Here is a 20945-nt window from a genome sequence, read left to right as displayed (position 1 = left end):
TTTCTGTAACAGTGCACACTTCAGCAGAATTAATAAAGATTGGCTCAATAGTGCTGCCTTTAAGGACTATATCAGCGTTTATGCATGAACTACTAAGTGTGTATTTTACATTACTGATTTTCCAAAACATACCATTTTAGCAACCTTTCCGACAGTCAGTGGTGTTTCTTTATTTGTTTTTTCCGTAGAATAAATTTAACAGCTTTATTCTGTGATTTTAGAGCATTTTTAAGGTACAATCTGTAATCCAAATATGAATGCCTTGTGTTTTATAATCCCTGTTTTTTTTTTTTATTACAATTTCCTTGTGAATTTAGGAAATTAGGTGACTCATCCATAGACCGTGTATGAGAAGTAAACGTAGTCACTGTGACGTCATTTATTGGTTTGTGAACGGACATTTTGAAGTCTTAAGTCCGGCATTTCGTCCGTCGCCATTTTGTGTTGTTTTGCAACCAGAAGTGTCACAATAGGGTGGAGCTCTCAGCACAACTGAATAATGAAAAAAACATTTTTTTCAGTTTACTAAATTAATATCATGCTGTATTGAAGAGGACTGAGTCGCCCCCTGCTGGTCAGCAGAGATAATGCAAGTTAAAGACAGTTATTAGCTTCATTTTTAAAGACATTTTTAGATCTGTCTATGCATTAAACACTTACTAGAGCACGTAATGTGGATTAATCCGCTGCTGAAAATAGTCCCCAACAAAAAAACGACAGTGATCAGCGGTTTAAGGAAATTCCTGAGGTTTTCAGTTTTATTTTTTTAAATTGAACTATATATTTGTAAGCAGTTTCTGATAAATCAGGACGTATTGAGTGACGGACTAATGAGAACACGTTGTTGGATTTTGGTTTTTTTATGAGATTCGGTGATGAATCCTGGCTCTATAGCTTTAAGTCAAAACACTCTTATGTGTAAACACATCTGGGACCAAAAGAAAGAAAGAAAACAGAAAATATGAGCTTATTTCAATAAATAAGTTTACACTTTATTTAGTAATACATCCTTACAACAGGAACACAACTACACTGCTTGGCTGAAGAATAATGTAGTTACTGATTGTTTCAAAATATTTAATAATTAACGTACTAAATATTTATATTGGTGTGTAAACACTTCCTCCAGTGGCTCGCTGGTGAAAAACACCGAGGTATCAAGTGGACATCTTTCTGACTGATACCTGGCCAGGTGTTCATTAATTATCCATCACACAGTATCGGGTTGGACACTTAACCTCACAGCCGTGTGGATGTAAACAGGAAGTAGAGGATCATCATTCACACAAAGACCCTCTAACCCAGTCATACAGATTACAGTATAATATCTTTAAAATGTGTAACATCTAACCAATCATTGCTCTTTGAGTTGTCAGAAACTATTGTGTAAATATCAAATCTCCCAAATACAAAAAAAACAAAGAAGACTTGGCAAAAACAAATAAAAGAACGTGAGTTTAAATACGAATTCTGTTAAATAACTACAGATTACCAAGATTAAAATATAGTTTATAACACCCCCCCAAATGACTTTGGTGGCACATTTGGGATTAAAATCAGGGTCTTAAAACAAACATAATCGTCTGTTTGCTTGAGCTACACTCTCACTAAAGAGCGCCCCCTGGTGCCTGGAGGCCGAACTTCAGCCACGCTTGTCGGTGGCTGACGGGCTGCTGAACACGCCGTTCCTGGCGTAGAAGGTGTTCTTCACCACCGACGACTTGGCGCGGGACGGAGTCCTGTAATCCAGCGTGTAGTCACCTGTAGATCCAGGTATAGAAAATAACCTTACAACAAAGTGACAATGTGGAGAAATATGAAAACAGAACTTTTTTTTTTACAAACTTAAAGTTGGACATATTATTTTATCCAGAATTTCACATTTCCAACAAAGAAAGTGAAAGGTAACTTTTTTTTTTTTTCAAACATAATTTTCCTCAGTTGGGTTTTCCATAATGTTGTCAGACACTTATAACAACAATCTGAGCAGTGACAAAAAACAAGCACTTTTAATGGACATTGTTTAGCATCGTTGTTGCGCAATACTGGACCTAGTTGAAACATTGTTGTCCCCAGTAGGCACTTAGACACAAAAAAGAAAGGAGGATAGCAAAAAGTTAGGGTCCAGGTTTAAAAATGCCGAAGTTACCCTTCAGCCCGTTCTCCATTGCTGCAGGTTTGGGGTCTAGCAGACAGGTGTGAAGCAGACGGCGGCTCTAACTCACCCAGCCTCCAGCCGTACTCCCAGGACGAGAGCAGAGGAAAGTCAAACTTCTCCTCCGGTCTCACGTGGCCACGTTTCTGCAGGTAGAGCTTCCGCCCTTTACCCTGCAAGAGAACGATAATAGTTACAGATTTAGGACTTAAAAAGTTTCAATTCAATGGAGCAAGTAATTAAAACCTAAACAGTAAAGACAGCTGGGAACCTGTTATTCTCATGAAAACAACAGAGACATTTTAAATCACACATAATGTCCGTTTTAGTGTCACAGGGATTCGTACCTGGTGCGAGGAGTCCTGGTAGAGAGCACGTCTGGTCTGAGGAGAAACTGGCCTCATCAGAGGGGCCACATTGAGAGGGCCGTCTCCTTCCAGAGGGACCACAGGAGGAGGAGCAGCAGGAGCAGGAGGAAGGGCGCTCTGCTTCTCGGTTGTCCTGCTGACGGGAGGCAGGACTGCCCTGGTGGGCGGAGCATAAACACGAGATCATCAGCAGTCCATGCAATTTACAATTTACATTTGAATGCTTTAACAGAGTTTTAAACAGAGCTTGGAAATGCTTTTTGATTGATAACAGAGCTGCAGTTTTACATGAAAGCTCTTTCTGACGGTTTAATGAAGCAGCTCACCGGCCGTCAGCGGGCAGACGGGGCAGCTGTGTCGGCTCTGTGCTGTCGTTGTTGTTTGGGGGGTTGCAGCAGGACGGGTACAGGTTAGCATAGCGGCTCTTCCAGGCCAAACGGGTCAACATCTCCTTCTGGATCTGCTCCCGGTAGCAGTTCTGGCTCTGGGTCGTCAGCATCGCCTGCCAGAAAAAAAGCCTAATTTACCAACTTTTACATTGATTTCCATCTTTTTGAGACTAAGAGCCACAGCTGAAATATTTTTGCTCGGTGGATTTTGTTCCTCTACCCTGCTTTATGGTCTGTTTGACTCTAAATGGACCATCATTTACTAAATGAACATCATGCTGTATTGAAGAAGACATGAAACTAGAGATTGAGACCATAAACTCATGTTTACAATTTTTTACTGAGGTAATAAATCAAGAGAGAAGTAGTCATTTTCTCATAGACTTCTATACAAACAGACTTCTTTTTGCTACTGGAGTCGCCCCCTGCTGGTCGGTAGAGAGAATACACGTTTACGACACTTCCGCATCGGCTTCACTCGTCAGAACCGGAGGTTGCCGCCTGATAAAAACATTTACGGCTGTTTGGTTTGACCGTTCTGGGCTCCTGTAGAAACATAGCGGACTCCATGAGGAGGACCCGCTCCCTATGTAGATATTAGAGGCTCATTCTAAGCTAAATATAACATAACTATTCTTCATGAAACATAGTTATGTATATTATATTACATTTCTGCCAATAAATCCCACTCAGTGTTACACACTGTTCCTTTAAGACATATTTAAACCCACATGTAAAGACCTGAACTCTCACTTGGACACGAATGCAGGTCGTTATTTTTTAACAAAAGTGAAACCTTGGACATGAAAATAAAGAGTTGCGCTAATTTGTTTGCTAATGATCCTCAGTATGGTTCATTTGATGTTTTAATAAAGAATCCACCAGAAACAAACTGATCTTTCACTAACAAAAAGAGGAAAGGTTTTTGACTCGTGCCTTGTTCAGACGGCAGAGACGCTGCGTTGCTGAAGCCTCTTAATGAAATGATACGATAAGATAATAGTGAAATATCTTCATTTACCTTTTGTTGTGCCTGAAGCAGAGCTGTGATGGTCAGCTTCTCACCATGGAAATGAGATGCGGATCAGATAACATTGTGTAACACAAGGAAACACGACACACGCACCCCTTTGTGAATGATTAAAGCCTTTAACCTTTGATGAACAGCGACCCCTGTGGCCACAAATGGTAATTGTAACATTAAAAGATTCTCTTTAGTTTCTTTAATGACATCACTGGACTAACGGATTTAGAGTGAAGGGAGACTCATATTAGACAATAATAAAAGGTACGGCCTACGCCCAATATTATTGTATGAAAAATATATTTTTAACAATTTTATACTCAAATATTTACCAATTCAATGCCATTTCTCTACCTATCCACCAGATGTCCTCAGACCTGCACCTCTCGCAGTCTGAGACCTGAAACCCTAATCATCTCCAGCCACTGGTCCAGACCTAATGTCCCCCCTACGGCCTGAAGCCCCGAAGCCTCAGGAACGAGAAGGAATTGTCAAATAACTTTTTCTCTTGTTTTTATCAGAAAAAAAGACAAGAAAAAAAGACAAGAAAAAAAGCTTTAAGAGGCAAACATTTTTAAATTCCTCTTAATTAAAAACAAAAAAGTACAATTATAAGATGTCATTTAAATTGAATGAAAAAGGTTATAGTATAGTATGTCATTAAATATAGCATCAACTGATCATAGTTTAGTATCTTATGCCTAGTAAAAAAGAGTCATGGAATAGTATGTTAGACAAAATCTCATTAAAAAGTTAAATTATACTATATCATTATAAATTCACAAAAAAAGGTTGAGTATATTATGCCATAAAAAATGTCAGTTTAGTGTTTGTTATAACCGCAATCTAAGGCGGAGCAGCAGCTGCTCAGGACGCTGAGGACGGTGCAGAGTCTCTGAGTCCAGGACGAGCCTCCTCATCCTGCCAGAGGAAGAGCAGCCGGCTCGCTGATGTTGTCAAAAGTCGTCGATAGTGTCATAATGGAGTACGTCAGAAGGAAGTCACAGGATTGTATGCCTTAAAAACAGTCAAATGTCACATTATGTGTAATGAAAGAGTGTAGTGTGTCAACACGTTAAAGTCAAAGTACAGTATATCCTAAAATTGAATGCCTTAAAGATGTCGATATAGTACATCATTAAAACTGTCAGTATATCAAAAGAAATCAGAATATCATGCCATAAAAAGTCACAGTAAAACTAGTGTATGTGAAAGAAGTCATACTGTAGCATAGTACACCGTTAAAATATAAAAAATACCTCATTGATAGTCTAAAAGTCTTACCGTAACATTGTAATAGTATATCGTCATAAAAACGTAAAAGTTGTATATTATAAAGTCACAGTATAGTACGTCATAAAAGGTTGAAGTATACAGTGACATCACTTATCTTAATGACATACTATGACTTATTTAATGCACCTTTGTGTTGCAGTGAACTGTGATCAGATTCACACAAAAGGAGGTCAAACTAAACTAAACCCTGAAGGAGAGGACACGCACAGACGCATGTTAATCTACAGTTAATCACTGTGTTTGTGTCTCCAGCTGCATTACATCCATCCCATCTTCTGTCATGTTCTCTCTCTGGAGCTTTCTACTTTGAGAGTTGATTAAATCACTTTCCATTCTGACATTTTGTCTTTCTGCGCGAAACCAAACGAGAACAAAAGTTAGCATCTTACAGCATTTGCATACAAAAAACTGTCTTATGCAAATGCTGCAAGATAAGTTTAAAAACCAGCTGTCATCCAGAAGATCAGCCTGCTGTTAATCTGCTGGATATTTGCATTTCTGAGGAGAAACCTGAACTCAACACACGTCCGTGGAGCCACTGAATGTCATGCTATTCCAGCGCTTCCATATTTTTTTTAAAAGTCACAAAAACACTCATTTTAATCTCTCAGAAGACGGGAGTTGCTGGTCGATCGCTGCCTCAGTCCCTGAGTTTGGTGTTTTAAAGGGTTAGTTCCAAAAACACCAAAGTCGCACAGTTGCACAAACTACACTGATGGAGGCAGCGGTCGACCAGCAACACCCGTGTTCTGAGTGTGTTTTTGTCAATGGAGTCCGGTGACTTTGAAGACAAAGACTTCAGTTAACATTGTAGGTGTCCAACGTACGCCCACAGCTCCTCATCTCATACAAACCCTAAAAGCAAAACATTCCTTGTGTACGACTTTCGACTTGCTTTGCATCTTCAAACATGAAACTTGAGATAAAAGTATAAAACATGCGTCACTAGTTGTGATAATAAACAGAACAGGGTTGATTCGGAACTGATAAAACCTTTATTTCACTTTAAATTGTCTTTTACATTTTGTCCTGTTTATAACATGAAAGGTGAAACTAGAGTTGGATTTTTTTTTTTAAAAGACAAACACAAATCTAGTATTACTTCAATAACCAGGGTGGGGTGGGGGGGTGGGGGGAGGTGTTGAAGGGTTTTTTATTTTTTTTTGTCATTTTGTCATATATTTTTTTGGTGTTCTTATGCTAAATCTAAATGTTCACAACCACGTGCGCGCTAAGCAATAAAACCGTCACAGAAGCAAACTTTATTTTTTGTTGTTTTTTGGAGTTATTTTTTTTTTTCCTTTTTTATTTTAAGCATAATACTGGTCAGTAAAAACAAAAGTATTTGAGATACCAGATATACAGACAGGCTCGGTGCCACATTCACTACTGCATGGGATCAGTTTGTTTCCTTATAAAGCGTAGAATAACTAACTTTTATTGTTCAGCTAACGAGAAAAAGAGCGGGGGGGGGGGGGGGGTCTTTTTTTTTTTTTTTTTAACCTTTTGAACTTCAGTGCATGAAAACATTTGTCCTCAGCAAAAGAAACAAAACAAAACATTGAGACACATGACTTCTCTACACCTAAAGAGTGGAATGTGGAGATGGTGAGTGACAAGGTTATTGTGACACTGAGTGGACCGGCCCTCTGATTCTCACCGTCTGGGACCAACGTTTGGGCTTTTAAACGGACCTTTAACTGACGGATTGTTTTGTTTTTTTTCCTTTTTGTGAATGCAGCCCAAAAAAAAAGGAAAAAGAAATGAGTCCTCGACACGAACGCGTGTTTTATGAACTTCAGATCCAAACGACACATTCTCACTTCCGCTAACAGATGATTGGTTGATCGGCTGCCGGGGAGATTCGGCTCCTTTCATGCACGAAAACGTTGTGGACCCGAAGTACCGGAGACACTTAAGAACACCGCTTCCTCATTTAAAAAAAATCTTATTTTACAGTTTAACCAATTTAAATAAGTAAACTTGGTTAAACCTAAAGAAAAGCCCTCGTTGGATTTGGTTACAAAGATAAAGTAAAGGCTTTTAACTCCTTTAATAAATAGATTCCGTTTCCAACTCACCTTTTATTTTGAAGGGCAGTTAGCTGAACTGTGTCAGATCACAGGAAGACAAACTGGTCTAACTATATTTTGGAAATGAGGAAGCAGGAAGTGTCGATCCACAGAGTGAACAACGCTCACGTGTAGATTTACAAGGTGATAAATGACGGCGTGACTTGTTGTTGTTGATCATTCAGCAATAAGTGGAAACTTTAGGGAGGTGAAGAAGAGGGGGGGGGGGGGGGTACCAAAAGAATAAATGTTGAGGACAGCAGCTGACTGCAACGGCTTCAAGGTTTTCATTGCAAGCACAGGTGTTAACTAACGACGACATCGACAAAAAAACATTTTGTTTTTCCAAAAGACAGATTTACAGTTAAGCTCTAAAAATGTTTTAGAATTTTACAGTTCTCAAAAACCGGAAAGAAGAGTTTGATTTGTTACACACAAAAAAGAAAAAAAGCGGAAATTAACACGTAGGAGTTTCGGGACAGCAGCACTGATGTTGATCAGTAGATGTCTTGAGACGTCTTCTCAAACATTTAGATGGAATGTATGAATTTTTGTTGTTTTATTACGTTTTCAAATCAGTTGGCGTTGAATGAAACTCTGGGCCTCAGAAAGTAAAACACAAACAACAGGCGAGTGTTTGACTACAGCAGGTCGAACGCTCCGTCAGTGTCACAATACGGCCTTGTGGGAGGACCTTCTGTATAAACCTCAGCTCGAAACACACCCCCTCACATCTGAGTACAGGGTGCTTTTACCATCAAAACGAGGAGCAAGGTGGAGGAAAAACTAAGCATCACAGTGTTTGTTGAAAATAAACGGACAGTTTAATAACCTTTTTTATGTAATTGTTGTTGTTGTTTCGTTTAAAGTGGAATAAAACCAGCCATTTGCCAGTAACACTAAGAAAAAAGCCAAAAGAGAAGGGATGGACAACTAAGCGTTAACTCACTAGAGCAAGGAGGGGAGGAAGGGAGGGAAGGAGGAGACAACTATATAAGTGCGTTAACTCAATAGAGCGAGGGAGGAGGGGGGGGCATTAAGGAGAGAAGTTAGGAGAGAGGGAAGAGGACAGAGGGAAGAATGGAGGAGATTAAAAACATGAATTAATTTGTATAATTTTGGATAAAAACCCTCCCTGCGTGCTAGAAGTCTAGACTGGCCCGTGGGTTTGGTCAGTCCTGGAGTGCCATGACCAGGGGGGGGGATTTTAGGGTGATGGAGCAGTTTCTCCCACCCCCCCCTCTCCATTTCTTTTATGATCCGTCTGTGAAGGTCGGGTACTATTCATGCTGTTGGTTATACAGAAGGGGAGTCGGGCTTGAAAAAGGGGGATGAACGGGGGGGATGTAATGTGTACGAAGAGAAGGAAGAAGAGGAGAGAGAGAGAGAGAGTGAGAGAGAGGAGGAGGAAGAGAGGGGTCGTAGGTCAACAGTGAAGCGCTCTAGTTCTCTCCGTCGCCGGTTTCGCCCTCGTCGCCCTGGTTTTCTGATGTCCACAGCTGAGGAACAAAAAGAGAAATATTAAATACAGCAACAATAAATCACTCCTCTTCACTGAGGCAGGATTCAGTATTATCTGTGTTATTAACAAATCCTCTGAAAAGACCCAAACCAACAACGAATACATCCTACGGACAAGTGCATCTCATTCATTACCCCTAGTGGTACTTTGCAGTACTGCAGGGAGTACTTGAGATTAGTTTATAAATGTTCATTTAAAAAACATAAGTTATGCAAAGTTCCTAAAAAAGTTCTACCATAACAAAACAAGTTCAATAATTAATAAAATTGTTAGTTTGATAAAACACATTTTACATTTAATAAACCTATTTTAAATGTAATCGTTAACGGCTTTAAACTATCGACTGACGCAGAAAGAAATCGCGTCTAAAACAGGTGAAAAAGAAGCTCGTCTGACTTGTTGCATTAAAGTTTTTTTTGAATTACAAGGTTGTTGTTGTTGTTGTTTGTTTGGCTGAAAAATATTTCAAGGGGGGGGGGGGGGGGTTACACTGTAAAAGAGCACTGCACCGAAACACCAAATTTGGATTAATCCGCCACTGAAAATGCACAACTTCTCTCCTGTTTGCTACACACCACCGTGTTCAGCTGTTAAATATATAAAGTTCATCATGTTGTAGTTTATGTAACATTAAACTGTATATAGTTCTGTTTGAATGACAGGTGTGCCTGGTTTCAGACGGTTCAACACAAAAAGAGTTGAACCGTCACTGTATCTAAAGACTCTTCTCTCTAACGGATGCTGTCTGATGGTTTTGTTGCGGCTACTTTCTCTTATTAACACCTCATCTTCACTATTATTTCATTCCAGTAGCTTAAAACATTTTCCAGTTTCTGTATAGTTGTAGAAATAAGACTGTTGAACTTTACCGCTAACTGTTATGGACCGTTTCATGTTTTTCTATTATTATCATCTAGCACATCTGCACAGAAGAAACCTAACGTGTAAATATACCGTGGCTGTATATTTACACGTATCAATACATCCTTCATATTCTCTGCTACTGTAGGAGATGATCAGCGTTAGCAGTGGTTACTCACAGTGAGGTTGTCCCTTAATAGCTGCATGATCAGCGTGCTGTCTTTGTACGAGTCCTCGTTCAAGGTGTCGAGCTCGGCGATCGCCTCGTCGAAAGCCTGCAGGCGGGCGGGGGAGAAAGAATGATGTCAGTGATTATTAAAGACACATTTACATGAAGGTTAGGTTCGTCTTGTTTAATAAGTTCAATCACTTTGTTTGCTCAGTGTTCTCAACATGTAAAGTAACCAGAAAACAACCTCCGGTTCAGTTGAGTGAAGCCAATGCTGAAGTGTCTAAAACCTGCATTCTCGCTAATGACCAGCAGGGGGCGACTCCTCTGGTTGTATAGAAGCCTATGAGAAAATGACTACTCTCTTGATTTATTACCTCAGTAAACATTGTAAACATGAGTTTATGGTCTCAATCTCTAGTTTCAAGTCTTCTTCAATACAGCATGATGTACATTTAGTAAATGATGGTCCATTTAGAGTCAAACAGACCATAAAGCAGGGGATGCTTTAGGGCGGGGCTTACTGTGATTGACAGGTCTCTACCGCTACCAGAGACTATACGGCGCCACTACGTCAGTCTTCCAATGATCCAAATATTTGAACTTCTGTTCATTAGTTGCGAAATAAAACACGGCGACGGCCGTAATCCAAGATGGCGAAATCGCCGAACACATGGTATCAAATGAAGTACTCTTTTGGTATCAATATCACTTTAAGGGTAACTTTCAGGGTACCGGTCTTCTACCCAGCTCCATAAAGCTCCAGGTATCCAGCAGAAGTCACCACAATAACAAATGCTGGTAACCTTTGGGTGCTTTCGCTCTTGAGTTGCAGACAAACTCAAAAAGCAATTTTAAAAAAGTCGCCCCAAGCTGCCAAAAAGAAACGGCGCCGTGTCTGATTGTAACACCATAAAACAACAAGATTCAAATTTAGCGCTCCTAACGTGAACGAACACAAAGCGTTGTGCACCCACCTGCTTGGCCAGAGTGCAGGCCTGCTCGGGCGAGTTGAGGATTTCGTAGAAGAAGACGGAGAAGTTGAGGGCCAGGCCCAGCCGGATGGGGTGTGTCGGCTGCATGTCCTTCTTGCTGATGTCGAAGGCGTTCTGGTAGGCCTGCTGAGAGTTCTCCACCGTGTCTTTAACACAAAAACACACCGCTCAGTCACACTGTGACCCATGAACATTATTATGACACATGTTACATAAACCTGCAGTGAACGTCCTCTTGATGGCAGCAAACGAGGCTAAAAGTCCAGAGTCACGTAAGCAGCACTCGAGCTAAATGCCAGCTGATGATGAGCTAGCATGTTTAGCAGGTGTGTTTACCACGTTCAGTGTCTTAATTTATTGTATTAGTGTGGTAACGTTTGCCAATTCAGCATTAAATACAAAGTACAGCTGAGGCTGACGATGCTGCGAGATGGAAAGTCACCAAAGTTACTACAATTCATCCTGAAGACGATATGAACATCTGTACAAAATGTCACACGCATCAGTCAAGTTGTTGGTTGAGATATTTCAGTCTAATGGTCTCATTAAGAAGGAATATTAACCCCGGAGCTACATCGCAAACAGCAACGGACTTTTGTTTGAGCAATTAAAAGAAATGCCCCAGGTGCCCCAGCCCTGAGTCAACAAGCATCGCCCTGCACAAGCTGTCCAACAGAAAGACACTGAACCAACACCGTGACCACCTCCGGGTGATGAAAACACACTCACCCTTCTTTGAGTCCCCAGAGGCCACCTCCGACAGGTATCTGAAGTAGTCTCCTTTCATTTTGAGGTAGAACACCTTGCTCTCCGCCTGAGACGCATTGGCAATGAGGAATTTGTCGAGCAGATTCTGAAACACACACAAAGACCACCGGACGGGTTTATACACAGAAGTATTTATTAAAAACGCAACAGGTCAGCAGACTATCTTATACAGACGCACAAAGAAACCTGGTTTCGCTAACACACGTCTTTGCACTGCAGCCTAAAACCAATTGTTTGTGTGAGGCAGTGGAAAGAAATCTCGTCACCGGTAGTTTTAATGATGCATTATAAGCAGCTTAGAGTTAGTGTAAACAGGTCATAAATCATCTCTCAATATCTATGTTGTTGTGAAAACATCTCCTTCGTGCGACGCTTCCAGAGAATTCTCCCGAAAACCTGAATAATATCACGACATCCCGCGTGCCAAACTGATCCACTCCCATCTCTTCTCCAGCTTGTTACAGTGGCCACTCAGTTAACTTGATAAAAACAGACCTACGTTTCCTCTCTCTCTCTCTGGAGAAACTAACACGTCTGCTTCCTGTCTCATCACTTTGTAACATCTTCTAGATGAAGGTGAACACATTTATATTTGGGTCCTCCTGAGCATCCTGCTGCTGTAAGGACGCCGTGTCTCGTCCCTTCATTCCTCCAGCGCCTCATCACTGCAGAGGCTTCCAGTCTGACCGTGGAGGATATTATTAGACGTCTGCTCAGACGCAGGACAAGAAGAAGATTTGAGTCTGATCTGACCTTGTATGGACCTGGCAGTGTGAGGGTCGTCAGAGAGGCTTCAATCGAATCAAAGAGTCAAACTTACCAAGGACAGAGGAGATGTTCTCAGTCTTGGAAAAAGGAGTGAATCTACAACAACACTAGATGTCACCAAATCCTAAAAAGAACTAAAACTTTAAGGAAAGCGTGACCACATGAAAGAAGTGTGTTTAAACGACAATTTACCTAAATCTCTATTTGGGTTCCTGAGATTAAATTTACAACCTTTTCTCCAGGAGAAGACAAACTATTTCCTGCTTCTGTGTTTCTGTTCAGATCCAAGTATTCAAATAGTGTTTCAGGGGGCGGTGGTGAAGGTGGACTGCACTGGTGAAAAACATGGTTTTGCTCTGACAGATCGATGAGAAACTAAGAAACTATATATACACACAACGTTTTTTTATAAATATGTAATAACCCTAACGTCTAATCCAGAGTTGGAGGTACTGGGCATTGGGACCGAAAACAGCACTGCGTTATAAAAAAGAAGATTTCGAGGCTTTGTGTGTCCATCAAGAAGAGAGGGACTGAGAACAAAGAAATAAAACCTTATTTTCTGATTGTTTGACAGTCGTTACGTTCCAAAGAACCAAAATAAAAACACACTGATAGCAGCACTGTGCACACAGCAGAGCAACGAAGCCCGTAAAGACACAGCGATGTAACAACCAGCTCTCATTCGTCACATACGGCCGCGTTGTCCGACAGAACTAAAGTGGGCCTTTTGCCTGTTGATGTAACGCTTGTAACGCAGCGGTATCAGACAACCTGAACATCCTCACTGGCTGAGGTTCACACCCTCCACGTGGTCACTATTGGCTCTTTCCCCGACGCCCGGAAACGTCCCGACCACAGCAGAAGAAGAAGAACAAAGAAAACACAAACATACACTTCTAGTGGGTCATACCTGATGAGAGAGTAGTTAGGTTCGTCTTTCCACCATGAATATTAAGGTGTGAACCGCAGCCTCATTCATTTCAATGCATTATGACATCACCCGACAACATTTACATCAGAGCGTTTACATCAGAGCTAATGCACCGGAAAATAAAAAAAAAAACTTTCTGTAAAATCCGGTCTCGTGCCGACGAGCCTCCAAACTCATGAATGTTTCACCTAAAACGTTCTGGATCGGATTCCATGTTGTTTTCACAGCACTTTAATGTGAAAATGAAACACCAAAGTCTGGTTTATATTTTGTGCTACCTTCATCATTTGCAAGTTTTGATTTTAAAAATGAAATGAAATGTGAGACAAAAAGCAGTTTGACAGCTCTTAACAGCTGCTATAAGCGACATAATTAAAACGTGTGATGCCCCCCCCCCTCTCTCTTTCTCCCCCCCTTCGTACCAGCACGTCCTGGCAGATTTCTTGGAGTTCAGTCTCGATCTTCATACGGTACTCTCGGGCCATCTGCTGTTTCTTCTCGTTCCCCTCCGTCTTCTGCTCGATGCTGGAGATGACGCGCCAGGATGAGCGGCGGGCCCCCACCTGATGGAAACAACGTCAACAAAATAACTTTACAATCTCACACACACACACGACGGCATAAACAGCTGAAAGAATACATATTTAGTACGATAGTATGCTATTCTCCAAACTCAACAGATAAAACGTACTGAGAACGACTGCATCGACACAGTATTCAATCAAACCTCGATGATAAATAGAGCAGCGGTGCTGACAAAAACCTGAGGCTGCTCTTATATAATTTGTGCTTTTATAAATAGACGATAAAATCTTCATGAAAAACTAAAAAAAGGCTCCTGTAACCGAACATACTAAAGAGTACGACTCTGGCCATTGATGAGCCAGGAGATGCTCCCAGCTGACAGTCATTAAAATGCACAATAAGGTGTTTCTTATTGGCGACAGGGCTCAATGAAACACCTCCTTACAGGCACAAGTGGAGCAGCTCATGAAGTTGGCCGATATTCAGTTAAAATATATACGATCGGGAGATCTGCATTAATGCTTCCCAGTCGCCGGTCCCTGGTAACGCTACACCGTTATCAAACATTACTAAAAATACTAATGCATTATCCACTCTGCTGCTGCGGGACTAATAAAGGATCATCTCGTCTTTTATCTTAATTCATTCAAGTCTATACATTCAGTCTTTATTATGACGAGGACAGTTTTAATCTTCAGCTCAGTTCTATGGAGAAAACACACCTGTGAAACATTAATTAATCAACTTAAGAAAGCATGAACCGTGAGCTCTGTATTGAACCAAATCATTAGCCGACTGCACACTTGCACCGTGAGCATCTACACATTTGGTGTGAATTAATAATAAAAAGAAGGTGTGAGCCATCGGATGGATGTCGTACCACGTTCTTGTAGGCGACAGACAGCAGGTTGCGCTCCTCGTTGCTGAGCTCCAGGCCCTGCTCCGTCACGGCCTTCATGGCAGCCGCCATGTCGTCGTAGCGCTCGGCCTGCTCGGCCAGCTTGGCTTTCTGCACCAGGTCGTTCTTATCCATTTTTTAGGCTGCAGGGGGAGAAGAACAAGAGGGGGAAGGAAAGACCAGAGTCAGTGTTTGGACTTAGGATCTACCAGTTACCAGCTGGAACGAGACAAGAGAGTAGAGAAGCGACGAGAACGATACAAAGACAAGACCAGAGAGACCAGGATTATAAGTAGAGCATGCCGAAGATGGAGAATATATTAAGAGAAAATGGAGGCCACTAGTGTGGAATAACCGGAGTATTGGGCTAGAAGCTCAAACATCCATATAGATGTATGTGAATATTAGGACCCATCCAGTAGGGATGCAAACAGTTTAAAAACACTACAATCAGACGTAGCACTTTGAAATGCTCCAAAACTACGCATTTCATGCCATTTTAAACATTCACAAGTTAGTTACCCATTAACGGGAAGCAAAATTAAACCAAAACTGACATCCCTATGTGCAAGCAAAGACCTTCGAGCGCCTCGTTAAATGTCAAAAACCCTTTCAATAAAAGCTCCCCGAGTTATCACGTCCCTGAGGGCTTTTTCTACTCGCAGGATGAATCTGTAGGTCTAAGTAGGCCACAGCCTCCATCTGACATCTACCCAGAAACTCTCCACTGTGGGCTTTAACCGGCTGCGTTGATTAACCTGTACATCCCATCACATCGTTTAAAACCGCTTAAGAATGAACCGATACACAAGAAGGTAAATATGTTAATACACCAACCCCAGAATACAGCTGTACCCTCACATCTGCATGACAGCAAGTTGGATATATTTCCAGTTGAGAGCAGCGACCACCCTTCTTCCACCAGAGGGACATTTATTCAAACACCACCTTGTTGGAGCTTACCTGACTTCTGACCTCCCTTTCGAAGGGAATGAGGACAGGGTTTCCCTACGGAGGGCAAAAGAGGTCATCTATAAGCTTGATTTATTATTCCTTTCTTTCATATGATGCTACATAGTGAACGACAAGTCTGTGTTGAAATCGGCAGAGGGAAATAATTAACGTTAGCGTTTAGCAACCCGTGGGCTATGAGCTAATGTTAACAGAAGGTGCATTGGCTTTGGCGATAGTAAATATAAAATTCAAGAGAAAATACTGTATTCAACCTCTTCAAGGCAGTTCTCTAAAAAAACATTGCGGCAGCTTTTACTCTTGGAGATATGTTTTTTATTGCATTCACGTCTTTACCCCCACAGCATGACATGCCACCGCCCGGCTTCAGTCCGACTGTCAAAAAGATCCACTTTTCATTCAGTTTCACGGTTCCTTCTTCTGACTCGTTTCTGCGTTTACAGTCTTCTTGCAGATGTTCGGTATAAACGAGGCTTTATTTATTTATTTTTTTTATAAAAATATTTTTCGTATGTGATCTTCTGCACTCCAAACGTTATTTAGGGGGAGTATATAATGTTATAAGAAAAAATTATCACATAATGACAAATTGATCAAACTGGTTGTATCCACATCATGAAGTCGAGCTCAGCACCACTAGATGGCAGCCGTGTTCTCACCATGACATTCAATAGAGCTGGTTCAACTGTGGCTCTGATGTTATATTACATTTAATTCATGGCATCAGATAAGCGTTTTTTCTTTTCTTCAATTGGTGAAAATATAATTTAATTATTTTTGCCATTGAGCAACTGATGATTATCAATAAATCAATCCAACTAAAATCACTTCATATTTAACATTACTCTATATTATGTCAATGTGATACTATAGTATCCCTTTGATATCTCTGGTTGTAGCAACAGAGGCAGTGTTGTGATCAACCAATGAGCAGGACCGCTGAACAAGCTTTTTGTATGAATTTGGGATCAACATAATGAAGCAACTTGATTCATCTGCTATTTAAATTGCCGGATTAGAAGAGTATCGACATTTATGACCGCAGACCTTACACCCGACTGAAAAGATGGAAGCGGACAAACAAAACTAAAATCTTTTAGTTATTCATAAAGTTAGATCCTGCTGCCTCTCTCATACACTTCCTGTGGTCTGCAGGGTAATCAGTTCCAGTGCCGATTCAAGAAATCAATTATTTGTGGATATTGAGTGCGGTTCCATTCTTTCACCTAAAAACAAAATGCGTTGTAGCATTAGCGTATAGCATCATTATACATTCAGATACCCATTTCCAGGACACTGATTAGGAAGAAACCCTGAAATCCTTCAGATTTTCATTAAGTCAACAGCTAAACTACACAGTTCTGTACTGGTCAGTTTCATTGATCTGAAAGTGAGAGGGGTTTCATCACATCACATCAGCTTTAAGAAGAAAAGAAACACACCCACGTCATTATGATCATAATGTAAATCAATAGTCAAGACACCATTTGATTTTGAATTGAAATACCCGAACCAATTATAATAAGTATTATGGGAAAGGTGGCGTTTACTTTATGTCTAACAAACATATTAAAATAAACTGAGCTCAGAATTACCTTGTTGAACCTCTTCATGTCATTTTAAACAGTCAAACAATTGGCAGAAATTTCAGCAACTTTTTGAAAACAGATTTCTCATTTAAGTCACTTTTCACACAGAAAAAGAAAAAAAGACCCCCCACTTCATCATTTACACGATTTAAATGATAATATCTGGATATTTAGCCTTTGCTACATCAACATGGGTTCTGGGAAATTGTAGGCCATTTACGGCTCTGACTATTAAATCAAGACAATAATCAGGCGATTAGTCAGTAATGAAAATAAACGACATTGTGGACAGTTTCTGTTATTGACAGAACAGATTTTATCCGTCAGCAGGACATTTAAATTAGACAATTACACCTTCGGAGCGTGGAAGATTCAGGTGAGTCCGCCAGAGTTTAACTTTTACTATAAAAAGGTTGCTGCATGCTAAAAACTTTACAACCAGATAAACAACCCCACACTCGTGAAAAAAGCCTTTATGATGAATGATTGTGAGGGTGGCTACGGTTTAATGGATTTCACTCCTCTTGACAAACATACGTGTTTTAATTAAAATACCTCTTCAGGTTTTCTTATCTCTTAGGGTTAATTCTCTAAATTCTTTTAGTCTTATTGACATGGTTTTTATTGAGGCCAATGAGTTAATCACTGAGGTTTTACTGAAAAAGAACAGATGAAGTTGACAGGTAATTAAATAAGCGCCAACAGGAACGCGGGCCCAGTGTGCAAATGGTGAAAGCTCTTTTCAGCATCGATGAAAAGGAAGTGAATCTTCAGAGGCTGTCTGTGGCATTCGCACAGTGCTGTCATTACGACAACCGTGTTATGCCTCCGAAACTAATCCGAGTTAGCATTCAGCTAAAACGCCACTCATTGCGGTTATTAACAAGTAACGGTTAAGAGAAGCGTAATTAACCACCGCACGTCGGTTAAAATTGATCCAATTGTGGCCATTTCATCACACCACCATCGTCTGGCATGGTACCAATATACCCAACGTTACAACCGTTACCATCTTACGTTATAGCTAGCTGACTACTAAAGGTTAACAGGCGTATGCGCACCGAGAGAGAAACAAAAATGGGGTACACCATCTTCAACAGTCAGCACGAAAAAAATAAAATAAGACGGTGAACGTTCCCCGCCCCCCCCAAGCACGTTTAGAAACAAGCCCACCAGGCCGTGAGATGTTCCGGTCGTGTCGGTTATAGTCGGCCTGCCATCAAACTACGCCCTCCTTGTCGCATTCCCCTGCGGAATTTTTAAGATGGAGAGATAGATTACCGCTAGCATTAGCATGCTAACAGGACGTCATATAGCACGGCCGTTGGCTTTTTAGCTAACCTGTTAGCTTAGCTCGATAACGGGAGCTGACCCAGTTCAAATCGGAACAGCGATACATTAAATGTGCCGAGCTATGAGCTGAAATAGCTGTATGATTTAAATACGGCATGTGTTTCCATTTCCCCGCTGTCCTCTGTCGGTTGTGTGATATAAAAGATCATTTTAATTTAAATAGTATTTTGAGAGGAAACTCCCGGTGAAATACGGAGGGTGTGTTAGCTTCCATGTCGTCTCACTACGCCATAACGGAGCTAAGCTAAAGACATTACGTTATTAAATTACTCTGTTTCTGCGAAGAATGAGGCCAAGATATACGTCGGGTTGTTCTGGGTGTTGTCAGTAGCTCAGTACTATAGCTTTACATTATCCACCGTGCAATGTACTGGCTATACTTTAGCATTGGCTGCTAAAAAAAAAAAAGAAACGCTGCCTTCTCGACGGCTAAGCTGTCAAAATGGCCAAACTTGCCGCTTGCTTCTCCCTCCCTACACGGTCGCGTGGTCGCGGGCCTTCAAAAAAAAAAATCAACGATCTAAAAGCACGTTATACAACACAAAGAGCACGCGAGACCTCTCGGCAGGTGTTTTTTAAGGGTTATTTCTCGCTACTTTTGAGCCACAAAGTCTCGGCCTAAAAAAAAATCTAGCAACCCAGCCCAAACCCACAATAGGCACCTTCCGCCGCAGAGGAAAGGAAAGGAATGGGGGGGCCAACCACTGGGGCTTTTTACCGTTACACCCCCCCCAAAAGAAAGTGTGTCCTCATGCTGTGATACAAGACAATAATCGAGTATTATTTAAGGTGAACTCACATTTTAAAGCGAACAAGGAAATCCCGATTTTATTCTCTGAAACGATGGGAGTTTATCAAGCCGTCCTCCGCTCGCTGCTCAGGGTATTCAGGGCAGTACCACTTCCGCCTTTGCTCTGACACTTCCGCTTCCTCTAAAACCCCACCCCTCCCCCCGCCGGTATCCATGGCGACCGAGCCAGGGGGTTTCCTGAGCATCTTGCGAGGGGCTTTGACGTCAGAGACAGAGGACCATGGCAACCAACCGCTACGGGATGACGTGCGCCGGTCTCCGTGGCAACTGTCTCCACGAGTTCACCATCGTGTCAGCTGACACAGCGTTGTGTGGGTTTTTTAAATTTTTATTATTATAATTATTATTTTCTAGTCAAACCCTCAAACACGCAGCCCATCATTAACAATCGTAATTAAAATATATATATATATATATATATATATATATATTTCACATATTTTTCCGATTTATTGGTGAATTGTATCATAAAAACATATTTAAAAAAATAGATTTAAACAGATACAAAAGCTAAATAATAAAAAAAAAATTATCACAATATATTTTTCATTGTTCGACGCTGGCCAGAGGCATGAAATATATTACAACAGCATCAACAACGTTTTAGTTTTACTCTTGAACAGCGATTTGTTTTCCTTTTACTGGCGCCCTTTGATGATATACGGTAGCGCTGCGTCCTGGTGGTGCAATGAGACAGCAGCCTGAACTGTTATAATAAAAATAATAATAACTTTATTTATTCAGCACCTTTAAAAACAGAGTTTACAAAGTGCTTTGACAGACAAAGAAAAGCAAGACAATAATAACAATAACAGAACAGTTGACAGTTGATGCAATAAAAATAAACTAAGAAATAAATCAAATAATATATATATATAGACATATATATCTATATATATATATTTAGTAAAATAAATTAGTAAAATCAACAAAAAAAAAGAAATAAAACAGAAAAGCGACACTGTTGATACCAGTCAGGATGGGTCCATGCGTTCATGTTGTTTACTGTTTACATTCTGACCCTTCCATCTGAATGTTGCAGAAATCGAGACTCATCAGACCAGGCGATGTTTTTCCAATCTTCTGTTGTCTAATTTGGGGGAGCTGGTGCCAATTCGGTTTGTGCGATAGAAATGATCTTTTGCAAACCTCTGTTTTCATGTTTATTTGTTTTTGTTTCTGTTGCCTTTCTATCACTCCGGCCATTCTCCTCTGACCTCCACCAACGAGGCAATTTTACCTTTGAAACCCGCCACTCACTAGATATTTTATCTTTATCTTTGATCACAACGAAAGGTGGCTTGTGTGTGAAGAGTCCCAGTAGATCAGCCGCTTCTGAAATGCTCAAACTAGCCCGTCTGTTACCAACAAGCATGCTGAGTTCAAAGTCACTTAATTCGATTCTCTGCCCCAAACCTGACCAGCGATCCCCCCCCCCCCCCCCCTCGTCATTTCAGTTTAAAACCGTTGCTCTTA

At 40.8% G+C, this 20945-nt stretch overlaps 2 protein-coding genes across 3 annotated transcripts; both read right to left on the bottom strand.

Annotated features, from left to right (window-relative positions):
• Positions 1–1030: 1030 nt before the first annotated feature.
• On the bottom strand, positions 1031–3061 carry LOC306693996 (protein SPMIP1). Its single transcript, XM_079156688.1, has 4 exons — positions 2850–3061; positions 2503–2680; positions 2226–2328; positions 1031–1761 (listed from the first exon to the last, which is right to left on the bottom strand). Exons 1-4 carry the CDS (start codon positions 3020–3022, stop codon positions 1643–1645), a joined length of 573 nt encoding a protein of 190 aa, XP_079012814.1. The 5' UTR covers positions 3023–3061; the 3' UTR covers positions 1031–1642.
• Positions 3062–6493: 3432 nt separating this feature from the next.
• LOC306714940 (14-3-3 protein beta/alpha-1) lies at positions 6494–19567 on the bottom strand. Of its 2 annotated transcripts, XM_079185134.1 has the most exons (8): positions 19458–19567; positions 15708–15752; positions 14727–14887; positions 13744–13884; positions 11581–11704; positions 10834–10997; positions 9867–9962; positions 6494–8803 (listed from the first exon to the last, which is right to left on the bottom strand). In XM_079185134.1, exons 3-8 carry the CDS (start codon positions 14877–14879, stop codon positions 8747–8749), a joined length of 735 nt encoding a protein of 244 aa, XP_079041260.1. In that variant the 5' UTR covers positions 14880–14887; positions 15708–15752; positions 19458–19567; the 3' UTR covers positions 6494–8746. The 2 variants fall into 2 exon arrangements, with proteins under 2 accessions (XP_079041260.1, XP_079041259.1); XM_079185133.1 differs by lacking the exon at positions 15708–15752 and having other exon boundaries at positions 19458–19565.
• Positions 19568–20945: the final 1378 nt, after the last annotated feature.

Source organism: Pholis gunnellus (assembly GCF_910591455.1).
Source record: "Pholis gunnellus genome assembly, chromosome: 3".
NCBI classification, from domain to species: domain Eukaryota; kingdom Metazoa; phylum Chordata; class Actinopteri; order Perciformes; family Pholidae; genus Pholis; species Pholis gunnellus.
The sequence above is the reverse complement of the archived record's forward strand: the minus strand, read 5'-3'. Positions and strand labels throughout refer to the sequence as shown.

Coding starts and splice junctions, on each gene's coding strand:
- LOC306693996 (XM_079156688.1), bottom strand. CDS start 3,022: ATGCTGACGACCCAGAGCCAGAACTGCTACCGGGAGCAGATCCAGAAG. Junction 2,681..2,849: donor CGTCTGCCCGCTGACGGCCG/GTGAGCTGCTTC, acceptor TCCGCCCACCAG/GGCAGTCCTGCCTCCCGTCA. Junction 2,329..2,502: donor ACCAGGACTCCTCGCACCAG/GTACGAATCCCT, acceptor GTTCTCTTGCAG/GGTAAAGGGCGGAAGCTCTA.
- LOC306714940 (XM_079185134.1), bottom strand. CDS start 14,879: ATGGATAAGAACGACCTGGTGCAGAAAGCCAAGCTGGCCGAGCAGGCC. Junction 11,705..13,743: donor AAATCTGCCAGGACGTGCTG/GTACGAAGGGGG, acceptor TGTGTGTTTCAG/AATCTGCTCGACAAATTCCT. Junction 10,998..11,580: donor CTCTGGGGACTCAAAGAAGG/GTGAGTGTGTTT, acceptor TTTGTGTTAAAG/ACACGGTGGAGAACTCTCAG.